Below are 15,965 nucleotides of genomic sequence, written 5' to 3'. Positions count from 1 at the left end.
ACCATTATCAAGCCGACCCAAAAGACAGTGCGGAAGCAAGCATAAAATACATAATACGAAACACGGGCATCAGTGTAAATACAGCGGTTACCAACGGAGACCGCATCATAAAAGTACAAAACCGCGGACAACGAATAAATGCGGCGTTAAATAATACTACATTTTCTCATTATACCACCATAACTGTCACGTACTCACGGCGGGCCGTGTGCCGCAAACTCCTCGCAGCGCCGCGCGGTGCCAGCCCAGCAAGCGGCCGACGGGCCGACACCAACACCGACCCCACAGCTGGCTACCAGACAGCGCAGCTGGCCGACCCGCCGCACCCTTGCCGTGAGACAGAACCCAGTGGAGCGCCCCCCCCCCCCCCGCCGGCCGGCACGTCCCGTGTCACGCGCTGGCCGGTCGACCGACGGGGCGGGTGCCGCGCCGCCAGAGGACTCGCCGGCGCTGGGGCGGAGCGCGCGCCGCGCCACCCAGTCCTGCAACACACGCACACGCACAAACGCGGCTCCGGGACGGCGGGAATGTGACTGAACGCGGGGAGTCGGCCGGCGGCCGGGCTGGCGGACAACACGCACTACAAGCTGGCCCAGCGCCGCCCGACTGACTGACCCTGACTACTGGCGGCTGGGCCGGGCTGAGCGCCCACACTTTGTTCGGGGCTCACACGTGGCGCTGGAATGCGGCGACAAAACCGCACTTCTCGCACGCAGACTAGACGCAAAGCTACGAGGGCGGCCTTCTTCGGCGAAGGCCCTTGATCAGCTGCCGACCAACCGCCGCCGGATCGCGCGCGCGCGAAGCGCCCGTCGTCATGACGACCAAGCGGATGTCCTGGGATTGGCTGAGCTGGGTAATGTCCGGGCTCCAACCCGGCCGTTCAAAGCTACACTAGCTGGCGGGTGCCCAGGCCGGGGCCGGGGCCGATGCGCGGTGGCCGGCGGCGGCGGCAGCAGCGGCGGCTACTGGCGTCGCAAGAGATCGAAGCAGCGCTGGCACACGCGCACCGGCTTCAGGATCCTCAGACGAAGGATCTCCGATTCGTGGTGGCTGCATCTGAGGCGGAGGTCGCACCGAGATCACCAAGAGGTCACACCGGGGTCAGCCACGGCTCACCACGACGCCGGCTGGGCGTCCCACGCGGAGCTAACGGGACCGGTCCGGCGTGAGCATAGGTCGCGCGGGGGCCAACAGAGGTCAAATCATATCGAACCATCTCCAGACACACAGAGGTGAGCAGAATACACTACGGGCACCCAGGGGTTAGTCACCGGCCAGGCAGACATTACTGAAGAAGCCCAAAGTAAGTCACAGAGTACAAGCGCCTCATCGACGGTCGTGGCGACAACCACCCAGCAGCAGTTGGGACACGGGTCTGCGTGGGCGCGCGGACGTGGGTGGCATAGGCCAGCTGACGCGGCAGCCCGACTCATCACAGAGTGGAGCGGCAGCCGGCTCTGGGGCGGCGCCGGGGCAGCGGCACCACCCACCCGCGGACACGACAGCGGCGCGCCACCGCAACAGAGCCCACCAAGCCATGCAAGGGCACAGTCATGCCACCCATCAGTCCTGCCGCCCGCGGCAGCCGAGTGGCGGCGCATCCGTGCCTATCATCACCAGCACGGGTGGGGAGGGTCGGAGCGCCTGGGGGCCAGGCTGAACGGCATCAACAAGCAAGTGATGACAATGTGCCGGTTGCCGTCATGACTGGTGTGGGGGCTGTCACACCAGCCATGCCATGTCCTCCATCGATATCATCCCATTTTTGGTGTCCAGCTTTTGCACTTGAAAATCGCTTAACACTGTCGCGCGAGCCCTGTCATTTTGAGTATCGCTTTGAACGAGGTTATGTACCAAAACGCGTTGAACGAAGGTGCTTAGCGTGCTTCACGAAACACATCTATAATGTAACGAATGAGAAAGGGCTCAGCTTCAGCTTCAGCTTCAGCCTCAGCTTCAGGTCCACCCCTACCTCCCAATACGAGTGTTCTGGCGCCGCCCCCAGGACTCCGTCCCCTCCCGCGTGGCGGAAGGAAGAGGCGATGTGCGAGATGCATCAACAGCGGTAGCAGCGGCAGCGCAACAGCGGTAGCGGCCTACCTAGCGCAGAAGACGTCTCCGCAGTTGCGACAGTGATGCTTCCGCTCGGTCACAGTGAACTTGACCCGGCAGAGTTGACAGGAGAGCACAGAGTCGTCCCGCCGCCAATGGTCAGAGGGACCTGCCAGTGGCCACAGGGACCCGTCACTTTTGGTCGGAGGGACCCGTCAGTGGTCATGGGGACCCGTCAGTGGTCGCAGCGACCCGTCAGTGGTCGCAGGGACCCGTCACTATTGGTCGGAGGGACCCGTCAGTGGTCATGGGGACCCATCAGTGATCGCAGCGACCCGTCAGTGGTCACAGCGACCCGTCAGTGGTCACAGGGACCCGCCAGTGGTCACAGCGACCCGCCAGTGGTCACAGGGACCCGTCAGTGGTCACAGGGACCCGTCAGTGGTCACAGGGACCCGTCAGTGGTCACAGCGACCCGTCAGTGGTCACAGCGACCCGTCAGTGGTCGCAGGGACCCGTCACTATTGGTCGGAGGGACCCGTCAGTGGTCATAGGGACCCGTCAGTGGTCGCAGCGACCCGTCAATGGTCACAGGGACCCGTCACTATTGGTCGGAGGGACCCGTCAGTGGTCATGGGGACCCGTCAGTGGTCACAGCGACCCGTCAGTGGTCGCAGGGACCCGTCAGTGGTCACAGGGACCCGCAACTACTAGGACACTTCTTGTGACTACTGCAAGTTTTCACCAGAACACGTTACTATGGGTCAGATTGGCACACTTTTGGTCAAAGGGCATTGTGCCGTTACTGCCGACCAGATCAAGCCATTGACATTTGTTCCGGCCCGCCTGTGTTGGGCCGAGGGACCCACTGCAACTGCTTAGTGGGATCAGGTCCGCGCTCTTTGCCTACAGGAATGAGAGGGAACACAGCTACCGTTGGTCAGACAGATCTGCCACCACTGCTCAGAGAGATCCTTCACGGCTGACCAGAGATCCGTCACGACTGGTCAGAGATCCGTCACGACCTATTATAGAGTTCCGTCACGTCTAGTCAGAGATCCGTCACGTCTAGTCAGAAAGATCCGTCACGACTAGTCAGAGATCCGTCACGTCTAGTCGGAGAGATCCGTCACGACTGATCAGAGATCCGTCACGACTGGTCAGAGAGACCCGTCACGACCGCTCAGAGATCCGTCAGGACTGGTCAGAGACCCGTCACGACCGCTCAGAGATCCGTCAGGACTGGTCAGAGACCCGTCACGACCGCTCAGAGATCCGTCAGGACTGGTCAGAGATCCGTCACGACCGCTCAGAGGGAGCCTCACTCCCGACCACGGCCCGTCAGCGGTCTGTTCGTCTGCCCCAGCGCCAGCCGCCGTCGCCGCGGGAGCACCAGCCAGACGCCAACGTCGTGCGGAGTCCCCGCTACCCGCCGCCCGGGTAGGCGACAGGGGAAAACCGCCAGCACAAGCGAACGGCGACCGACAAACCAAACCAGAACGCGCACTACAGCAAGCGGGATCACCAAGACCAAAACCACTGAGCGCAACCAAGTCGACAACGAGGCAGGAGCACAGTCAGACCCGAGCAACGAAAGATGAAACAGCGACCGGCGACAACAGTCACGTGCCACGAGGTACCGAAGCCACGCTCGGGAGCGGGAGGAGGCCTACCTGCGGCGTCCGAGACGCTCCACGCCCAGACGCGACCGCGGGAGTCGCCGACGTACACCGTCCGGTGATCCCTGCAGGTGGTCAGATGCGGGGGTCAGAGGCGTAGGTCATGCGCACGGGTCAGAGGCATAGGTCAGAGGCATAGGTCAGAGGCATAGGTCAGAGGCACAGGCCAGAGGACAGCTGACGCGTCCTTAAAATCCAACCGCTAAGTCAGAGGCACGGGTCAGAAGCATAGGTCAGAGACGTGCGTTAGAGGGATGAGTCGGAGGCACGTGTCAGACGCACAGGATAGAGACACAGGGCAGAACCACGGGTCGGGGGCATGTGCTAAAGGGATGAGTCATATGTACGGGTCAGAGCAACAGATCAGAGGGTCACAGGTCAGAGGCACAGATCACAGGGTCACAGGACAGAGACACAGGTCAGAGGCACGGGTCATAGGGTCATAGGTCAGAGACACAGGTCAGAGACGTGGGTCAGAGGGTCGAAGAAAGCTCAGCACAGGGCCGGACCCGCCTGTCACAGCCCGGCACAGGCGCCGCATCGCAGCACAGGAAGGCTGGAGATTACTAGACAACACACCAGCGGCACTCTGACCGGGAAACCGAACACAGCCAAGTCTGCACGATATCACCGGCGTCAACCCGACAGTCCCTTTATCCAAACCACCCACGGCGCTCGCCAGGCCAGCGACGTGCGGCGCCAGAGTTTGCCACCCGGTCCGGACGTCCCAAACTCGGCGGTCCACGCCGGGGGCGCCCAGGATGGGTGGTCCACCAGGCCTGCGACGCGCGGCCTGGTGGACCACCATGCGCCAGAGTTTGCCACCCGGTCCGGACGTCCCAAACTCGGCGGTCCACCCCGGGCGCGCCCCGCTCGCCGCCGGCGCTGGGCGCAGCGGAGGGCCGACTCACTTGGAGACGGCCAGGGCGGTGACGCTGGCCGGCTCAGCGTTGTCCCTCCGGTCGTAGGCCGTGTGCATGGTCAGCTTGCTCCGGAACACCAGCTGGCACTGCCAGCGGAAGCCTGCCCGTGCGCGCGCACGGGGGCGCAGCGTCAGTGGACGACTCGGCGCCGCCGCCGACGCGGCAGGCGGCCACAAAGGACACGCGGCCGCCCGCCAACACGCCAGCCACCTGATCGGGCCGCCAGTGGGCGCCCAGCGAGCTGCAGCGAGCACAGAACACGGACGACGAGCTGTCGACTTGCCTTGGCCCCTACGAGGCAGCAGTTGTGTTTGGGTACCTGCCTGTTATGTCGTCGTATCTACTATGATACGCATTGTGTGTCTATTACATGAGCGCAAATGTCCAAGGCGACTGACGCGCCCTAAAACCATAAACCTGTGTCTAATAAAGTCACAATCTACATGCACAGCTTGACGGTACCTGGCGGCGGACAAGATCACCACCTGCGGCGGCGCCTCGGCCAACGACGTCCCGTGGCCGACGGGCGTCACAGCTCACAATCACAGCTGCCGCCTGTCCGTCTGGCCCGCCTCTCACCGTCCCTGAGTCTGGCCCGCCTCTCATCGTCCCTGAGTCCGGCCCGCCTCTCATCGTCCCTGAGTCTGGCCCGCTTCTCACCGTCCCTGAGTCTGGCCCGCCTCTCACCGTCCCTGAGTCTGGCCCGCCTCTCACCGTCCCTGAGCAGCGGGCGCCGATCGCTGGCCGAATCCACGTCGGCGTCCGTCACCAGCACGAAGCCGGCCTCCTCGACGGCCAGGTCCGTGTCACTGCGGCTGCTGCGCAGCTCGGTGGCGGCCGGCGCCGGCAGCGGCAGCGCGTGCTCGCCGGCCGAGCGGCGCGGCCCCTGGCGGCTACGCTCGCCCTTCTGGCGGCGCAGCACCTGCGGCACGTGCCCGGCCGCTCAGACGACGGGCACTGAGTCGGCCGCGGGTGTCCGGCGGGGCGGACACTGGCGCCTTGTCGCAGCAAGGTATGTGACTTTTTAGGGGATTCTTCGCACGCTGTCGACTTTGGTAAAGTGCTCCAGTTTCTTAGCGCTGTAGATTTCCCAGCAATCTTTTCATCATGATACTCGGCCTAATCATCAAGGCTTTATAGGGTGACTTGATTGATGCACTTGCCTGATTGGCGGCTCTGCATAAACTGATAGTCATGGGCGCTGCATGACCTACAGCAGTCGATGCGCCTTAAAGCCCCAAATCATCATCATCATCGCAGCAAGGCGCCGTCCGCAGATTGGGCGTGCACTTGGCGAACTCTACAGTACACGAACTCACACGTTTTACTCAGTACACTTCAGCTCCCTCCACGTCCTGTTCACTTCCCTGTCAGGATCACGAACCGAACCCACACCACGCATACCTCACACTTCGGGGACTCCAGGATCACACTGCGCGAACAGGTTAGCAAGGTGAACGAACGACACCACAGTGACCATCGACGCCACCCGCTGCACCGTCTGACGTCATCCATGACGTCAGCATGGCCAGCAGCACTAACCGCCTGCTCGGTGGCCGTCTCCAGGCTGTGGGCCGCCTTCAGCGGGGCGGACCCGGTCGGCTCCTGGGCGGTGGCGGTGGCGGTGGCGGTGGCGGTGGCGGTGGCGGTGGCGGTGGCGGTGGCGGCGGTGGCGTCGGCCGCCGGCGGACCGTCCGCCTCCTCACACGAACTGACGCTGGCCAGAGCCTCCAGCGCCGCGCCCAGCTGCGTCTGCCAACACACGCCGCCAGAGGGCGCTCACACCGGGACGCGGCTGTGCCGGAGACGGCCCGGCGCAGACGCCCGTGGGCGAGGCGCCAGCTCACACCCATCTGGGCCGGTATCCTGATCACGTGGTAGAGAGCAGGCTCACACAGGCGGCAGAGCACGACACACGTGAGCCAATATGGGGCCAAGCGTCCGCGCTTATGTGGATCCAGAAGCGGCACAGCAAGAGTACAGCGCTCACTCATGTAAGGGCGTGATAGCCACGAGAGATAAAACCCAGGCCACGCGTGGGTGGTTGGGGCGGCGACATGCGGCAGCGCATGGGGTAATACTTAGACCGCACATGATCAGACGTGGAAGAACAAGTCACACGGGGGATACAGGGGCAGCACGCAAACAGGAACAAGAGCAGCACGTGGAGCAGTGCAGGAATCACTCATGGAGGGGCACAGCAGCGTGGGAGGGTGCGGAGACCATATCCGCTTCCATGCACAGGGATTCAGCAATACGGTAGAGCGTGTGCCCATGTACTTGCGTGTCCGTGTGCGTGTGTAACTACCGCGGAAGAGCACGGCAGTGTGGGAGGGTGTCGAGACCATATCCGCCTCCATGCACAGGGATTCAGCCATACAGTGCAGCGTGTGTCCATGTACTTATGTGCCCGTGTGCGTGTGTATCCACGTGCGTGTGTGACCGTGTCCGTGTTCGTGTGCGTGCGTCCGTGTGCGTGTGTACCCGTGTGCGCGTGTGTCCGTGTCCGTGTCCGTGTCCGTGCGTCCCCAGACGGGGCCGTACCGCGTGATGCCCGCCGCCGGCGGTGACGGCCTGCTGCCGCCGCAGCACCGACGGCCGACGGGAGCCGGCCCGGCCCGCCGCCGCCGCCGACTCGTCCGTCTCCTCGCCGTCGCCGCCGTCCGACAGGCTGCTCTCCGAGCCGGACCGCAGCAGCACTGAAAACACGCGCCACGCAGGCCAGGTCAGGTCAGGTCAGGTCAGGTCAGGCCCCCAGACGGGACCGCAGCAACGCGATCAACCCACGACCGTCCGATGACATGTGGGCATCATGACATGCGGCCATCGTGTCGCGTCATTGGTCGAATGACGACCGATGACGCGACATGCCATGGCCTGTCATGTCATGGCCAAGGTCCAGGTCAAGCCATGGCATGTTACGTTAGGTCACACCACACTGTCTCTGAGCGGCTGAGCTTAGAGCCGATGCCCCACCCGCTCAGGCCCGCTCATGTCCCGCACAGCCGCAGCACAGCGCCAGCGGCACCAGCGCCCGCCCCGGCTCGAGGCCGACGCCGCCCCAGCCAGCCGCAGGCACCGATGGTGGTGTCGGAGGGAGGTCACACGGACCCGCCCGCAGCTGAGGCGGCGGGTCACCTCACACGTGAGCGGGGCACGAGAGGAGGCGGCGGCGGCCTCGCCCTGGCGGCCCGCTTCCGCACGGGTCTGTCGTGCCACCGACTGAGGCGGCCGGCGGCCCGCGTCATACTCTGAGATACTGAGAGAACGCTCTCGTCCCCGGGCTGACCGCGCCGCGCGAGGAAACATTGTAGCGGTGCAAGGTCAACACCCAAACGAGTGAAGTCACCGACAGGTGGCGCCAATGAGCGTTGTCGTTGTGGTGGCGCCAACGCTCGCGCTGAGGAGAGCACAGCTACCAGCCCCCGGGGTTGGCACTGGCGCCCGCAGCGGCGCACACAGACCGCGCCACCAGCAGCGAGGCCGCCGCGCCGACTGACCCTGGGGCGAGAGCTCGCCGCTGACTAGCGACATCTTGCGGACGATCTCGTCGGCCTTGGAGGAGCGCCGCTGGCCCTGCGTCACGCGCAGATGCCCGCTGGCCGACAGGTCCGAGTCCGTGTCCGGGCTGCTGGAGGAGCTCGCCACGGGCACCTGCACGTAGTCCAGCGACCACATCTGGCGGCGGCGGCGGGGCGACGCGTCATCACACCGGGCCGACGGCGCGGCGCGCGAGCCGGGCTCACCGTGGGGGAACACGCCACGCTGGCGGATCAAACATGCCAACACACGACACGGCGGAATGGCGGGACGAGCGGCACGCCACGGACGCGCACAGCGAGGGACGAACAACACGCCACATGAGGTGACGCACACAGCGAGGGATGAACAACACGCCACATGAGGTGACGCACACAGCAAGGGACGACCAGCACGCCACATGAGGTGACGCACACAGCAAGGGACGACCAGCACGCCACATGAGGTGACGCACACAGCAAGGGACGAACAGCACGCCACATGAGGTGACGCACACAGCAAGGGACGACCAGCACGCCACATGAGGTGACGCACACAGCAAGGGACGAACAGCACGCCACATGAGGTGACGCACACAGCAAGGGACGACCAGCACGCCACATGAGGTGACGCACACAGCAAGGGACGAACAGCACGCCACATGAGGTGACGCGCACAGCAAGGGACGAACAGCACGCCACATGAGGTGACGCACACAGCAAGGGACGACCAGCACGCCACATGAGGTGACGCACACAGCAAGGGACGAACAGCACGCCACATGAGGTGACGCACACAGCAAGGGACGACCAGCACGCCACATGAGGTGACGCACACAGCAAGGGACGAACAGCACGCCACATGAGGTGACGCGCACAGCGAGGGATGAACAACACGGCACATGAGGTGACGCGCGCAGCGATGGATAAACAACACGGCACATGAGGTGACGCGCGCAGCGATGGATGAACAACACGGCACATGAGGTGACGCGCGCAGCGATGGATGAACAACACGGCACATGAGGTGACGCGCGCAGCGATGGATGAACAACACGGCACATGAGGTGACGCGCGCAGCGATGGATGAACAACACGGCACATGAGGTGACGCGCGCAGCGATGGATGAACAACACGGCACATGAGGTGACGCGCGCAGCGATGGATGAACAACACGGCACATGAGGTGACGCGCGCAGCGATGTATGAACAACACGGCACATGAGGTGACGCGCGCAGCGATGGATGAACAACACGGCACATGAGGTGACGCGCGCAGTGAGGGATGAACAACACGGCACATGAGGTGACGCGCGCAGCGATGGATGAACAACACGGCACATGAGGTGACGCGCGCAGCGATGGATGAACAACACGCCACATGAGGTGACGCGCACAGCGATGGATGAACAGCACGCCACATGAGGTGACGCGCGCAGCGATGGATGAACAACACGCCACATGAGGTGACGCGCACAGCGATGGACGAACAGCACGCCACATGAGGTGACGCACACAGCGAGGGATGAACAGCACGCCACATGAGATGACGTATACAGCGAGGGACGAACAGCACGCCACATACGCCACAGCAATGCTGACCAAGCACGGTCTCACACAGACTATTAACGCCTGGTGACGTCACAACACAACACCACGCACTCTAGGCAACGTGACGTCACTGCCCCGACTCTCACCTGAACCGACACGGGAAATCGCACAGATATCACGTACCCTCGGACATGTCCATCGAGTGACGTCATCCCTCTCCACGCCTTCTCAAAATGACGTCACAGACGCGTATATGGGCACCGATCGCCGGTGATAATGACGTCACTCTACTCAACACCCTCACTCCTTCGATGGCGCCACGCTCCCGAACGCCGCCGCCATCCGCCGGTTACAATACTGCCACACTTCCACTCTGCCTGCCATAATGACGTCACATTCTCGACAACACCGTCGGCGTCCACAGGTCAAGATGACGTCACAATACCCCGACTCGTCGCGATGACGTCACGCACCCGGACGACGCCGTCGGTGCTGCCGGTCATGATGACGTTGTCGGCGTCCCACTCGTTGATCTGGCTGAAGCCCAGGCAGAGGATCTGCTGCATGCGGTCGGACGCGCCGACGGCCGTGTTCACGCGGGCCACCTCGGCCCCGTTCACCGTCCACACGTGCAGCCACGTGCCTGACGAGGTGGCGATGTCGCCCTGCCGCACGGAGGCGCGCCGCGGTGAGCGCGGCCGAGGCGCCCGCGTCTCCGTGACGCGGACACAGGGAGCGGCTGCAGGGGGTGCACGGCAACTCCGCAGCGACAGCCGAGGGTTGTGAACAGAGGTCGTCAATGCACCTCACGGCCACCAATGTCACCGCTCGGGTCCCAGAGACGCAGATTTTCCAGTCCGCCAGCCTACGGACATTGTGCGGCCATCTCAACCGACACTTCTGACACAAGAGAGTGGAGGCGTGCCAGATCAGCGCAGTGATCAGAACGAACGGGGGCAATCACGCGACTCCGCGGCACGGCCGGCCCGTGCGCGCCGCCGGCGGCGCCTCCTCACCGTCACGTCATTGATAGCGACGGCGGCCACTGGGGCGGCGTGTCCCCGCAGCTGGCGGACGTAGGTGAGGCGGAACAGGTCCCAGACGATACAGGTGCCGTCCCGAGAGCCTGGCGGGCACACCGGGGTACGGAGCCGTCACCACTGACATGGGTCCGTCAGAGGCGTGCAGAGCCGTCACCACTGACATGGGTACGTCAGAGGGGTACAGAGCCGTCACCACTGACATGGGTCCGTCAGAGGGGTACGGAGCCGTCACCACTGACATGGGTACGTCAGAGGGGTGCGGAGCCGTCACCACTGACATGGGTACGTCAGAGGGGTAAAGAGCCGTCACCACTGACATGGGTCCGTCAGAGGGGTACGGAGCCGTCACCACTGACATGGGTACGTCAGAGGGGTACAGAGCCGTCACCACTGACGTGGGTCCGTCAGAGGGGTACGGAGCCGTCACCACTGACGTGGGTCCGTCAGAGGGGTACGGAGCCGTCACCACTGACATGGGTCCGTCAGAGGGGTACAGAGCCGTCACCACTGACATGGGTCCGTCAGAGGGGTACAGCGCCGTCACCACTGACATGGGTCCGTCAGAGGGGTACAGAGCCGTCACCACTGACATGGGTCCGTCAGAGGGGTAAAGAGCCGTCACCACTGACATGGGTCCGTCAGAGGGGTACAGCGCCGTCACCACTGACATGGGTACGTCAGAGGGGTACGGAGCCGTCACCACTGACATGGGCCCCTCAGAGGGATACAGAGCCGTTACCACTGGCATGGGTCCGTCAGAGGCGTGCAGAACCGTCACCACTGACATGGGTACGTCAGAGAGGTACGGAGCCGTCGCCAATGAATACAACCTGACAAATTCAACAAGCACCAGACAATACAGGAGCTGCCAGTCAGGTTTCAGATGACCCATCCATACGCACAGTATCCAATCATCAGCGAAGACTGGGAGCCACATCTGTACGTGACAGCGCTGCACACGACTTCCAGCAGGCCGACGGCCAGGACGCCCCCCCCCCCCCCCCCCCCCCGGCTGCTGTGCTGTTGTCGCTCTGTGGCGCCACACTCACCGGACACTATGAGCGAGTAGGCGGTGCTGGCCGCCAGCGAGAGCACCGCCTCTGTGTGGCCACAGAGGCGCGCCTTGACGCGCAGCCGCCGCTTGCCGTACTCGTACACCACCACCACCTGGCGGACGAGGACGCAGCTTGAGGTTGTGGCAGCGGCCGGTAGGCGGCCAGACTTTACGTGTGCTCCGAAGCCGTATCCGGGCAACACAAAACACGAAATTTACCTTCACGAACACGAAATTAACTGAAATACGAAACAATTGTAACACGAAGTTCATCTTCGAGCCGAGAAAGGGATCTGTGCACCGGTCGACCATTACAAAATAGTCCACTATGACTCAAAAGTACCTACAAGCATCACAAAATCTGATCGAGAGACGAGCTCAGCAACCACACAGAGGCATGATCGTGCCCTGCTACAAAGGCGAGCTAGCATGCTATCAGAAATGGCGTGCAAACGTCCCAGTAACCGGCTGCGCAGCCGTACGTTTGTGTAGCTCTCGAGGTGCCCGCGCAAGCGCTAACGTGTGTGTGGATGAGACCCCTGTGTGGATGTGACCCCTGTGTGGACCCTGACGTCTGTGTGGATGTGACCCCTGTGTGCACCCTGACGTCTATGTGGATGTGACCCCTGTGTGGACCCTGACGTCTGTGTGGATGTGACCCCTGTGTGCACCCTGACGTTTATGTGGATGTGACCCCTGTGTGGACCTGACGTCTGTGTGGATGTGACCCCTGTGTGCACCCTGACGTCTGTGTGGATGTGACCCCTGTGTGCACCCTGACGTTTATGTGGATGTGACCCCTGTGTGGACCCTGACGTCTGTGTGGATGTGACCCCTGTGTGCACCCTGACGTTTATGTGGATGTGACCCCTGTGTGGACCCTGACGTCCGTGTGGATGTGACCCCTGTGTGGACCCTGACGTCTGTGTGGATGTGACCCCTGTGTGGACCCTGATGCCTCTGTGAGTGTGACCGCTGTGTACCGGCCATGCCTGGGCCGGGGCCGGGGCCGGGGCCGGGGCCGGGGCCGGGGCCGGGGCCGGGGCCGGGGCCGGGGCCGGGGCCGGGGCCGAGGCCTGGTCCAGGGCCTGGTCCGGGGCCGGGGCCTGGGCCTGGGCCTGGGCCTGGGCCGGGGCCGGGGCCGGGGCCGGGGCCGGGGCCCGTACCGTGCTGGTGCCGCCGGTGACGATCAGCTTGTGACGCGGCGCCAGGCAGCAGAGCACCTCGCCGCTGTACACCAGCTCGGCCACCAGCGACGCCCGGTCCGTCTCGTAGCTGCCCACCCGCACACTGCCACACACACACACGGAGACCGACCGTCAGCGGCCGGCACAGAGCCGCCAGACGAGCGACGGCGGGACATGGCCGCGACAGAGGCGGGCAGCCGGCAGACGATGACAAGCATGACGCGATCAGGCTCCCGGCAAGCGGCGAGGCCGGACACGTGAGAGATCTTGACAGGCCAGGACAGTTCCGCTTGAGCGGAACCGATTGCCTGGCACTGTGAAGACACAGCTCGGTTCGGTAGCCAGTTTCGCTTCCGCAAGTCTTCACCGCACATTCTGGCCTCCTCCGAAGGCACGACGAAGCGTTATCGGGATGTGCAGAACCAGCGGTGGCTGGGCACCAGAGCTGGGTGAAGACATCCCGCCGGCTGCTGTGCGATGTGTTAAAACCGCCGCCGCTCAGTCTCAAAGCAGGGCGGGGAACGACATCGCATGGCGAACAGGCTGTCGGGCGACGACGCTGGCTGCGGCCGCCGGTCTCGCGGCGGCGCCCGCCAGCGGAGCCGCGGCGGTGCCGCCAGCCGAGCTGCGGCGGCGCCCGACCGGACTGCTGGCTCCGGTACCCCACCGTCGCCCGCCAACAGGACACTCCACGACCGGCGCCAACAGGACACCCCACCGCTGGCCGCTAACAGGACACCTCACCGCTGGCGCTAACAGGACACCTCGCCGCTGGCGCTAACAGGACACCTCTCCGCTGGTGCTAACAGGACACCTCACCGCTGGCGCTAACAGGCCACCCCACCGCTGGCCGCCCATGTCATGATACGAGGGGATTGCGCATTTAACACCGGCAGCCGCTGCCCTCAGCAACGTCGTCAGCCAGCAGCGATGGGGGAATCAACGCACACACGCACGCACGCCCACACCCATATATATAACTCGATGCTGAACAACAAGCACGGACCAAACACAAGCGGCGCCAGCAAAACCCTGCCGCCCAGCCGCCGCGCCTGAACCCCAGCCGCCTCTCGTCAGTGACGACGGGCTGTGACCGGCGGCGGCCGGCGGTCCGCAGTCTGACCCTGCCCAGCCTGACCTGTGGTCGGCGAAGCCCCAGGCCACGTAGCGCGAGCTGGCGCCGGGCACGATGTACTTGTTCTGCTCGACGGCCAGCACCGAGCGGTCGGTGGCCACGATGTGGCCGATCGGGCCCTTCAGCTCTGGCGGCGGAGAGGCGCGCGTGTAGGTACACCGGTCGCGGGAGGTGACACGGCCCGAGTGGCCGGTGGTGCACCCGTGACACAGGTCACAGCGGTGTCACGGGCGGTGTCACGGCCCGAGTGGCCGGTCGTGCACACGTGTCATCGGCCACATGAGTGTCACGGGCGGTGTCACGGCCTGAGCGGCCGGTGGTGCACACGTGTCACACATGTCATCGGTCACACGGGTGTCACGGCTACAGGTGTGTCATGGATGCCCAGGGTCACATGAAATTTAAGAGTAATGCCACTAACCACATGGGTGTCTCCGACCGCATGGGTCCCACGGACCATATGGGTTCAAATATCGCATGGGTGTAACGGATTTGGTGAACAAACAGCTAAACCCATTACCCCAATATCTGTGTGCTCCTCATCACCACACAGATTAAAGCGCCCCCAGCTTCGGCTGACCGTATTCGGGCTAAGCACAGTCCAGGCTGGGTACAGCTGCACCGAGCGCTCCACCGCCCATGCCCCTCTCCCCACGCCTCATCCCATCAGATCATCTAATCTTAACTCGCCCCATCTCACCTCGCCGCTTCTCATACCAGCTCACCTCACCTATCCACACCTCGTTTCATCTCATCTCACCCCACACCACTTCACCTTGTCTCACCGCAGCCCATCTCACCGCATCTTATGTTATCTCATCTCATCTCATCTCACTTCACCATTCCAAGCCGTACCCTGCCCCCCCCCCCCCCCACACCACCCGCCCCAGCGCGCGCGCGGGCCCACCTTTGACGGGCTGCATGCTGGGCCGCAGACTGTCCAGGCCGTGGAAGAAGAGGCGCTCGCCGGCGCCGGCGCCGCCGCCGCCCAGGCCCTGCTGCCAGGCGCCCTCCAGCAGGCGGCTGGTGAGCCGCGCCGGGTGCAGCACGGCGCCGCCGCCGCCGGCCAGCCGCCGCTGCGGGTGCGGCTTCCGGAACAGCTGCTTCGGGATTTGGCCGAAGTTGTTGATGAAGCCCACCGTTGCGTTCTTCTTGAGCGGGTCCTCGATGCTGTTGGCGAGGGGCGGGCGCGCACGTGTCAGGTCAAGCTGCCAGGCGGGGCCGGGCCGTGTTTCGGAGGCGCCGGCGGCATCAGCCGGCCCCCACGTACACAGAGGCCAGCTCGGAGTGGGAAGTCCGGCAGCAGAGACGGTCTGTTCCAGGCGGAAGAAAACCATTGCGTAACACAATAAATCCGATGATAATCGGGGAGACACACAACTGGTTGTTACGCGCCACTCGTTTCTTACCCGCAGTCACAGTGAACATGAGCCTTCCATGAACACATCACAGCCATTTCATTGATAAAAGCGAAAATCACCCTGCCAACAAACTTCACGAGCCACCCATGCCGGCTCACCACCTGAGCAGCAGCTACAGCCATGCGTCGAAAACCACTAGCTGGCCGATGGCGGGGTAACAGTGAGCCGCACCTGAAGATGTCGACGTTGCCCTCGTAGAAGAGGTAGTGGAAGACGTTGCAGGCCTCCACGGCCCCTGGACCCTGCTGCTTGTAGCCGAAGATCAGGTCTGCAACACGCCCAGACCCGACGTCCCGATGATGGTGACCGAGGACGGAGGGCGTGTCTCAACCGCGCCGAACAGGCCACGGCTGCACAGGACTCACCGAGAATCGGGACTCCGACAACGAGCCCCGATT

At 63.8% G+C, this 15,965-nt stretch overlaps 1 protein-coding gene across 1 annotated transcript in view; it reads right to left on the bottom strand.

Moving 5' to 3' along the window:
* Window positions 1–773: 773 nt before the first annotated feature.
* LOC119093703 (WD repeat and FYVE domain-containing protein 3-like) overlaps window positions 774–15,965 on the bottom strand; it is a 64,400-nt gene continuing 49,208 nt past the window's right edge. Inside the window, 16 exon segments of the mRNA XM_037216706.1 lie at window positions 774–1,059; window positions 2,104–2,224; window positions 3,729–3,799; window positions 4,646–4,757; window positions 5,372–5,483; window positions 6,200–6,262; window positions 6,374–6,409; window positions 7,283–7,356; window positions 8,158–8,335; window positions 10,201–10,392; window positions 10,744–10,853; window positions 11,820–11,937; window positions 12,991–13,114; window positions 14,150–14,273; window positions 15,054–15,316; window positions 15,739–15,835. Of these exon segments, the coding sequence (XP_037072601.1) occupies window positions 966–1,059; window positions 2,104–2,224; window positions 3,729–3,799; window positions 4,646–4,757; window positions 5,372–5,483; window positions 6,200–6,262; window positions 6,374–6,409; window positions 7,283–7,356; window positions 8,158–8,335; window positions 10,201–10,392; window positions 10,744–10,853; window positions 11,820–11,937; window positions 12,991–13,114; window positions 14,150–14,273; window positions 15,054–15,316; window positions 15,739–15,835 (1,889 nt within the window). The 3' untranslated portion in view covers window positions 774–965.

Source organism: Pollicipes pollicipes, unplaced genomic scaffold (assembly GCF_011947565.3).
Source record: "Pollicipes pollicipes isolate AB1234 unplaced genomic scaffold, Ppol_2.1 Scaffold_1600;HRSCAF=1878_pilon_pilon_pilon, whole genome shotgun sequence".
NCBI classification, from domain to species: domain Eukaryota; kingdom Metazoa; phylum Arthropoda; class Thecostraca; order Pollicipedomorpha; family Pollicipedidae; genus Pollicipes; species Pollicipes pollicipes.
The sequence above is the reverse complement of the archived record's forward strand: the minus strand, read 5'-3'. Positions and strand labels throughout refer to the sequence as shown.